The sequence below is a fragment of the Myxocyprinus asiaticus genome, chromosome 7 (genome assembly GCF_019703515.2).
Source record: "Myxocyprinus asiaticus isolate MX2 ecotype Aquarium Trade chromosome 7, UBuf_Myxa_2, whole genome shotgun sequence".
NCBI classification, from domain to species: domain Eukaryota; kingdom Metazoa; phylum Chordata; class Actinopteri; order Cypriniformes; family Catostomidae; genus Myxocyprinus; species Myxocyprinus asiaticus.
In genome coordinates this window covers 4,595,901-4,606,230 of record NC_059350.1, presented here as the reverse complement: position 1 = coordinate 4,606,230, position 10,330 = coordinate 4,595,901, and the positions used below count along the sequence as shown (strand labels likewise).

The window sequence follows — 10,330 nt, the reverse complement described above, 5'->3', positions numbered from 1 at the left end:
AGCTGAAACATCCACAACACCACCAAGTACAACAACAGCAGAATCATCAGCAATTACTACAAAACTTGATGGAACATCCACCACTAGTGGAGCAGTTACCACAACAGGACAACAAACAACAGCTTCTACTTTTACTTCGGCCACTTCCTCCTCAACTGGGATTGGCAGTACAACTGTTAGTACAGCTGAATCTTCCACAACACCACCAAGTACAACAAGAGCAGAATCCTCATCAATTACTACAAAACTTGCTGGAACATCCACCACTAGTGGAGCAGTTACCACAACAGAAAAACAAACAACAGCTTCTACGTTTACTCCGGCCACTTCCTCCTCAACTGCCGTTGACAGTACAACTGTTAGTACAGCTGAAACATCCACAACACCACCAAGTACAACAACAGGAGAATCATCAGCAATTACAACAACTCTTACTGGAACATCCACCATTAGTGGAGCAGCTACCACAACAGCACAACAAACAACAGCTTCTACTTTTTCTTCGGCCAAATACTCTTCAACTACCATTGAAACTGCAACTGTCAGTACAACTGAAACACCCACAACCCCAGCAAGTACAACAAGAGTAGTATCCTCAGCAATTACAACAACTGTTGCTGGAACATCCATCACTAGTGGAGCAGTTACCACAACAGGACAACAAACAACAGCTTCCACTTTTACTTCAGCCACTTCCTCCTCAACTAGCATTGACAGTACAACTGTTAGTACAGCTGAAACATCCACAACACCACCAAGTACAACAACAGCAGAATCATCAGCAATTACTACAACTCTTGCTGGAACATCCACCACTAGTGGAGCAGTTACCACAACAGGACAACAAACAACAGCTTCTACTTTTACTCTGGCCACTTCCTCCTCAACTGCCATTGACAGTACAACTGTTAGTACAGCTGAAACATCCACAACACCACCAAGTACAACAACAGCTCAATCCTCAGCAATTACAACAACTGTTGCTGGAACATCCACCACTAGTGGAGCAGTTACCACAACAGGACAACAAACAACAGCTTCTACATTTACTTCAGCCACTTCCTCCCCAACTGGCATTGACAGTACAACTGTTAGTACAGCTGAAACATCCACAACACCACTAAGTACAACAACAGCAGCATCCTCAGCAATTGCCACAACTCTTGCTGTAATATCCAGCACTAGCAGAGCATTTACCACAACAGCTTCTACATTTACTTCAGCCACTCCCTCTTCAACTGCCACTGATAGTACAACTGTTAGTACAGCTGAAACATCCACAACACCACCAAGTACAACAACAGCAGAATCATCAGCAATTACTACAAAACTTTATGGAACATCCACCACTAGTGGAGCAGTTACCACAACAGGACAACAAACAACAGCTTCTACATTTACTTCAGCCACTTCCTCCCCAACTGGCATTGACAGTACAACTGTTAGTACAGCTGAAACATCCACAACACCACTAAGTACAACAACAGCAGCATCCTCAGCAATTGCCACAACTCTTGCTGTAATATCCAGCACTAGCAGAGCATTTACCACAACAGCTTCTACATTTACTTCAGCCACTCCCTCTTCAACTGCCACTGATAGTACAACTGTTAGTACAGCTGAAACATCCACAACACCACCAAGTCCAACAACAGCTCAATCCTCAGCAATTACAACAACTCTTACTGGAACATCCACCAGTAGTGGATCAGTTATCACAACAGCACTACACACAACAGCTTCTACTTATACTTCATCTAATCCCCCTTCAACTGCCTTTGAAAGTACAACTGTTAGTACAGCTGAAACATTCACAACACCAACAACTGCAACAACAGGATCCTCAACAGCCACAACAACTCCTGCTGGAGCATCCACCACTACTGGAGCAGTTACCACAACAGCACTACACACAACAGCTTCTACTTTTACTTCTGCCTCTCCCTCTTCCATTGTCTTTGAAAATACAACTGTTACTACAGCTGAAACATCCACAACACCAAAAACTGCAACAACAGAATCCTCAACAGCCACAACAACTCCTGCTGGAGCATCCACCACTACTGGAGCAGTTAGTACAACAGCACTACACACAACAGCTTCTACTTTTACTCCTGCCACTCCCTCTTCAACTGCCTTTGAAAGTACAGCTGTTAGTATGGCCCAAACATCCATAACATCAACAACTGCAACAACAGGATCCTTGACAGCTACAACAACTCCTGCTGGAGTTTCCACCACTACTGGAACAGTTACCCCAATTGCACTTCACACAACAGCTTCTACTTTTACTTCTGCCACACCCTCTTCCACTGTCTTTGAAAGTACAAATGTTAGTACGGTGGGAAAATTCACAACACCAACAACAGCAACAACAGGATCCTCAACAGCAACAACAACTCCTGCTGGAACATCCACCACTATTCGAGCAGTACCCACAACTGCACTACACACAACAGCTTCTACTTTTACATCAGCTACTCCCTCTTCAACTGCCTTTGAAAGTACAACTGTTAGTATGGCTGAAACATTCACAACACCAACAACTGCAACAACAGGATCCTCAACAGCCACAGCAACTCCTGCTGGAGCATCCACCACTATTGGAACAGTTACCCCAATTGCACTTCACACAACAGCTTCTACCGTTACTTCTGCCACACCCTCTTCCACTGTCTTTGAAAGTACAACTGTTAGTACTGCTGAAACATTCACAACACCAACAACAGCAACAACAGGATCCTCAACAGCCACAGCAACTCCTGCTGGAGCAACCACCACTACTGGAGCAGTTACCACAACAGCACCACACACAACAGCTTCAACTTTTACTTCAGTTACTCCCTCTTCAACTGCCTTTGAAAATACAACTATTACTACAGCTGAAACATCCATAACACCAACAACTGCAACAACAGAATCCTCAACAGACACAATAACTCCTGCTGGAGCATCCACCACTACTGGAGCAGTTACCACAACAGCACTACACACAACAGCTTCAACTTTTACTTCTGCCACTCCCTCTTTCACTGTCTTTGAAAGTACAACTGTTAGTACAGCCGAAACATCCACAACACCAAAAACTCCAACAACAGGATCCTCAACAGCCACAACAAGTCCTGCTGGAGTATCCACCACTACTGGAGCAGTTACCACAACAGCACTACACACAACAGCTTCAACTTTTACTTCAGCCACTCCCTCTTCATCTGCTGTTGAAAATACAGCTGTTAGTACGGGCCAAACATCCATAACACCAACTACTGCAACAACAGCATCCTCAACAGCCAAAACAACTCCTGCTGGAGTATCCACCACTACTGGAACAGTTACCCGAACTGCACTTCACACAACAGCTTCTACTTTTACTTCTGCCACACCCTCTTCCACTGTCTTTGAAAGTACAAATGTTAGTACGGTGGGAAAATTCACAGCACCAACAACAACAACAACAGGATCCTCAACAGCAACAACAACTCCTGCTGGAGCATCCACCACTACTGGAGCAGTTACCACAACTGCACTACACACAACAGCTTCTAATTTTAAGTCAGCCACTCCTTCTTCAACTGCCTTTGAAAGTACAACTGTTAGTAAAGCTGATGCATTCTCAACACCAACAACTGCAACAACAGGATCCTCAACAGCCACAACAACTCCTGCTGGAGCATCCACCACTACTGGAACAGTTACCCCAACTGGACTTGACACAACAGCTTCCACTTTTACTTCTGCCACACCCTCGTCCACTGTCTTTGAAAGTACAACTCTTAGTACAGCTGAAAAATCCACAACACCAACAACAGCAACAACAGTATTCCCAACAGCTACAACAACTCCTGCTGGAGCATTCACCACTACTGGAACAGTTACCCAAATTGCTATACACACAACAGCTTCTACATTTACTTCTGCCACTCCCTCTTCAATTGCCTTTAAAAGTACAACTGTTCGTACAGCTGAAACTTCCACAACACCAACAGCTTTAACAACCTCTAAAGGACATTCAGTAGCCACAACAGCTGTTGCTGGAATATCCACTACTGGCGCAGGAAATACTACAACAGCACCTCAAACAACAGCTTTTACTCTTTCTTCGGCCACTTCCTTTTCAACTTCCTTTAAAAACACAAATGTTACTGCAACCGGAACATCCACAATATCATCACCATCAATGACAACAACAGGACCCCCAAAATCCACAACTCTTGCTGGAACATCCAACACTAGTGCAGCAGTCAACACTACAGCAAGAACAACAACAACTTCATTTTCTTTGGTTATTCCCACTTCAAATGCCTCTGCAACAAATGCTGGAAGTACAGCAAAAACAACATCAAAACCAGTAGCCTTAGCATCTGTAACAACAACAACAACAAGATCCTTAACCACTACAAAAAGTAATGAAACATCCAATCATACTGCTGCAGTTACTACAACAAAACCAAAAACTACAACAGCCAAAGCAATAATCAATGTAACAACAAGACCCTCAACTTTCAACACAACTATTGCGACAAAAGTTACTACAGTAGTGCCTGAGATTATAACAGAATTGGTGTTTCGCTCTTTTGACACATATACAAATGATCTCAATGATACAAACTCTGCAGGCTTCAAGCTAAGGGCTCAGGATGTCAAGAATAGAGTGAGTTAAAATCCACTGACTGGATTCACAGTCACACTGATAATATCTCTTTGATTATTAAACATGTAGTTGAGAGAAGAGACATTAAATGATTTATTTAAATTATAAACACTGTTTTCATATCAAAGTAGTGACTGTAATTGTCTATTCTTTGCTACAGCTTGAACCAGTCTACAAATTGAAGTATGCTAACTTCGTCAGAGTGTTAGTCTTAAGTTTCACGTAAGTCCAGAATATTGCTATGCTGCTTATTTAATGTGCACAGTGTATTTGTGTGGGGGGCAGGTTTAAGTGGTTTACAAGGACTTTTTTTTAGATTACAAACTGGTAATTACAAGGGTATTATGCTATAAATGTGGTTTACGAGGACATTTCTAGTGTCCCCATAATTTAAATCGCTCAAAAAACATACTAAACGATGTTTTATTGAAAATGTAAAAATGCTGAATGTTTTTTGTGAGGGTTAGGTTTAGGGGTAGGGTTAGGGTTAGGGTTAGGAGATAGAATCTATAATTTGTACAGTATAAAAATCATTATGTCTATGGGGAGTCCTCATAATTATTGCTGCATCAATTATTTTAGGAATCCTGTTTGACATTCTGTCTGTAAAATATATTTCAGACCCGGGTCGATCATTACCACAACACAACTAGTTTTCAACTTGACACAAGCTGTCCCTACCGTAAATGAAATTGCAAATGTCCTCCTGGCATCTGTGGGAACATCAGAGGTTGGACCACTGAACATAATTCCTTCGTCAGTTTCAGTCAATGGTTCAGGTAAGTCTGACAACATTTCAAAACGTATCTCACAAATTCTTACAAACGGTCCCTCATACTATTACTCAATATGTCTCATAGAATTTGAAGTCAACAAAGAGAATCTAACAAAAGGAACAAATAAGAAATAAGGCTTTATATTTTGTCCTAAATTGGGTTCCCTCTGATTTGCTTTCTTTTTCTTACAGCTATAGCTGCTACAACAGTTGCTTCGACAGTAACAGCTTCAAGCGGATCAAAGATTGAATCCAGTCTGCTCCAAGCAACATGCTTCATTATTATGTCAAAGCTATTTAGGATTTTCCTGTAGATTCCCTAACCATACATCAACCAAACAGCAACTTATGGTCTAACTAATTTATACAACTTTTAAAATTTTGATTACATTAAAAGTATTGACTGTTTTAGAGCACTCTCAAAATATGTGTATAGCAATATAAAATTATGCCTGATATTGCAATTTGCATCTTGGTGAATAATATATTAAATTTAACAGCAGGCTGTTGAAACAAATAAAGGGATATAATTTCTTATGTTTTGATGCTGTCCTGTAGGAGGGAGAAGTGGATCTTTTTCCTTGCTAATGTATAGTTTTAGATTAAAACAATTATGTTATAATACTGTGTCTAGTGTATTCTAATATTGAAAGATGTCATATTTTATTCTAACAAAATAAAAATATTTATTGAGTTTATATGGTCTAAAATTGAGTGTTAATTATTTGGTATTGGTACAAAGACACACTTACCCACTATATCAATATCATTGTACTCAAATACATGAACCACCTCAGGTTATTACATCTTTAAATGTTAAACATTGCTATCCTGCCTGATTCAGTAGGGGAATTTAATTTAGTTATGGCAAAGCTTATTGAAGCTCCACAAAATGTAAAGCCGACTGGTCTGCTAGTAACAAATTAGTATACATTTTTAGCATTTTGTACCCTTATAATAGTCTCTTTCATTGGTGCTGTCTCTGTTTTGGCCTAGACTTTAAGATTCAGAACAAATACACCCCGGTATTTCCCATTCAAGTAAGATACCCAGATGGAATTAAATTCAGTTTAAATTCAATTTTAGGTCAGCATTTCTGTAATGTAAGTAGATATACAGTGCATCTAGAAAGTATTCACAGCGCTTCACTATTTCCACATTTTGTTATGTTACAGCCTTATTCCAAAATGGATTAAATTCATTATTTTCCTCTATTCTACAAACAATATCCCATAAATGACAACATGAAAGAAGTTTGTTTGAAATCTTTGCAAATTTATTAAAAATAAAAAATGAAAAAATCACATGTACATAAGTATTCACAGCCTTTGCCATGACACTCAAAATTGAGCTCAGGTGCATCCTGTTTCCACTGATCATCCTTGAGATGTTTCTACAACTTGATTAGAGTCCACCTGTGGTAAATTCAGTTGATTGGACATGATTTGGAAAGGCACACACCTGTCTATATAAGGTCCCACAGTTAACAGTGCATGTCAGAGCACAAACCAAGCCATGAAGTCCAAGGAATTGTCTGTAGACCTCCGAGACAGGATTGTATCGAGGCACAGATCTGGGGAAGGGTACAGAAACATTTCTGCAGCATTGAAGGTCTCACTGAGCACAGTGGCCTCCATCATCCGTAAATGGAAGATGTTTGGAACCACCAGGACTCTTCCTAGAGCTGGCCGCCCGGCCAAACTGAGCGATCAGGGGAGAAGGGCCTTAGTCAGGGAGGTGACCAAGAACCCGATGGTCACTCTGGCAGAGCGCCGGCATTTCTCTGTGGAGAGAGGAGAACCTTCCAGAAGAACAACCATCTCTGCAGCACTCCACCAATCAGGCCTGTATGGTAGAGTGGCCAGGCGGAAGCCACTCCTCAGTAAAAGGCACATGACAGCCCACCTGGAGTTTGCCAAAAGGCACCTGAAGTACTCTCAGACCATAAGAAACAAAGATTGAACTCTTTGGCCTGAATGGCAAGCGTCATGTCTGGAGGAAACCAGGCACCGCTCATCACCTGGCCAATACCATCCCTACAGTGAAGCATGGTGGTGGCAGCATCATGCTGTGGGGATGTTTTTCAGCGGCAGGAACTGGGAGACTAGTCAGGATTGAGGGAAAGATGAATGCAGCAATGTACAGAGACATCCTTGATGAAAACCTGCTCTAGAGCACTCTGGACCTCAGACTGGGGCGAAGGTTCATCTTCCAACAGGACAACGACCCTAAGCACACAGCCAAGATAACAAAGGAGTGGCTACGGGACAATGTCCTTGAGTGGCCCAGCCAGAGCCCAGACTTGAACCCGATTGAACATCTCTGGAGAGATCTGAAAATGGCTGTGCACCGACGCTCCCCATCCAACCTGATGGAGCTTGAGAGATCCTGCAAAGAAGAATGAGAGAAACTGCCCAAAAATAAGTGTGCCAAGCTTGTAGCATCATACTCAAAAAGACTTGAGGCTGTAATTGGTGCTGTGAATACTTATGTACATATGATTTTTTTCCGTTTTTTTTTTATTTTTATAAATTTGCAAAGATTTCAAACAAACTTCTTTCACGTTGTCATTATGGGGTATTGTTTGTAGAATGTTGAGGAAAATAATGAATTTAATACATTTTGGAATAAGGCTGTAACATAACAAAATGTGGAAAAAGTGAAGTGCTGTGAATACGTTCCGGATGCACTGTACATTATTAACTTAATCTGGAGATCTCTGACAGGTGTTTTTGTCCATTGCTTATAAGGGTTAATGTCAAAAGGTGACGCAAACAGTAATACGTGTGCGGGATGAAACATGCTCAAAGCAGTCAATGAACATTGTTCAAGGAACGCTATTTCTGGCACTTAATCAAGCCACAGAAAATATTGCCAAACAAGTCATATGGGTGTCAGGGTGGAAAAGAAATAGCAACCTGATACACCCAAATGTGTAAATCACCTGTGAATATAAGCTCTGACACACCTGTAAATCTATACAAGCCCAACAGGTCTTGTGACTGTCAGGTGACAGACATAAATCACAGAGGGTGTGTATTCTTGTAAATACTTGCTTTTTTGTTTGTTTGTGTTATACACAAACATGGTGTCAAATGATTTCAGATTTAGTCTCAGTTGCAGCTAGACAGTGAAAGTGCAGAGTATGCTCAATGAAATCTGATTATGAATAAAATCTGCAAGTTTCATTAATGACTCTATCTAGCCCTTGAGGACAAGTCTAATTACTGTAATTTACCCAGAAAATGTGGTGGCACTGGTATAACCACAGCCTTGTGTCTACACATACTGTAAAAAAGGAAAATCAATGGCCCATACACAATTATTTACAAATGCACCCTTAGAATAAGATAGGACACTTAAATAATACAGACTTGCGTGTGATTGTCCACTTAGTGATATGTCAAATATGAAAAACATAGGATATGATAGATAATATATATAATGCCAAATTTAAGCAAGATTACAGTTAAGAGTTTCCCCTCTTTTGGTCATTTTAAACCCCAAATAAAAAAATAAAAAATAAATTATATTTTACATAAAACATGAGCCATTCATGACCATTATGATTCCTCTGTGACATTTTTTTCAGGACGCTTAAGCACATTATACCCCCCAATTCTCATTACCGTAACGTGTCCGGACGTTTTATTTTCACTGTTCCCATTGTTTACAATTATGATTCTCTTTACCGTAACACATTAAATTTTTACTATATTACACTTTAAAAGATGCTATTGTACAATGTTTTTTTAAATGATTTAAAATAAGCAAAAATGAATGGCATTAACAATGGAGTACTACTATTATGTGTAAAAAAAATAAATAAAATAAAATAAAAATCTTAATAGCCCTAAAAATAAGCTTCACTTTCTGCATGCCAAATGTAATTTCTTATTTGTTCCTTTTGATTTTAGAGTAGAAAAGTACTTGGGGCCGGATTCACGAAATGTTCTTAAGACGAAAATTCTTCTTAATTACTATTTTCTTTTTCATTTCTAACTTATGAAAAAAAATACGAATATTTTGTATTCCCAAAAAAACTTCTTAAGAAAGTTCTCATCTTTTTTCTTAAAGGTGCACTCAGTAATTTTTTCCTCATTAAAAAAGTTTAACTCCTAAAGACATGAATTGTAATTTTACAATATAGGAAATCATGAGCACTCACATTAAAATGAAGACTCCAGTCATATCAGTAACCTTATAAAAGCTGTTTTATTCTACATGGAGAGGGTCCACACATGACCAGCCGAATACTACTCGCTTAACATCAGTAACCGTCCTGTTATTTGACACTTTCACTCATCGATTAAAGTAATCATGGCTGACTGTGAATACTAAATTTCTACAATGGCATCTGAAACTGAAAACTATTGATTTTATATGATGCTGCATCCAAGCCACTAGGTGTCAGTGTCAGTACAAGATGACACAAAGACAAAAGTTACTGAGTGCACCTTTAATTAAGATTGTCTTCAAAATCGCCGTAACTATCATCTTAAAGTTAGGAAAACCTCACAGTTGTCTTAAATCCCAAAAGGTATGATGTTTAATGAATTGGCTGGGTTGTTATAAATGTGACACGTTCTATCATGTTGAGTCTGAAGTTGCAACGGACTGTTTATGTGATTTTAGACAAAAGCATGTTTTTGTAAAGTTATCATGAAATTCAAACAATAAATGTTGTTTTGAAGCTTCTTCATGTGGTGACCAGGCAATCACAGTCAATTCAAACGGATGCACCGCATAGACCTTATTCACAGTAACGCCATCTTTGGTTTTTAATGGGAATGAAAAGGAGGCTATGAAGGATAGACTTACATCTCTTCAACACCTTCCACTGTATGAAGCTTCTTTCATTTTCCAGAACTCATGTTTTCTGGAGTTTTATGTCTACTGAATGT

At 39.7% G+C, this 10,330-nt stretch overlaps 1 protein-coding gene across 1 annotated transcript; it reads left to right on the top strand.

Annotated features, from left to right (window-relative positions):
- The first annotated feature begins 2,015 nt into the window (after nucleotides 1-2,015).
- Nucleotides 2,016-6,073, top strand: LOC127443778 (mucin-5AC-like). Its single transcript, XM_051702652.1, has 4 exons — nucleotides 2,016-4,651; nucleotides 4,812-4,873; nucleotides 5,273-5,430; nucleotides 5,619-6,073. The coding sequence occupies exons 1-4, from the start codon at nucleotides 2,159-2,161 to the stop codon at nucleotides 5,738-5,740; spliced, it is 2,835 nt and encodes a 944-aa protein (XP_051558612.1). The 5' UTR covers nucleotides 2,016-2,158; the 3' UTR covers nucleotides 5,741-6,073.
- The last annotated feature ends 4,257 nt before the right edge of the window (nucleotides 6,074-10,330 follow it).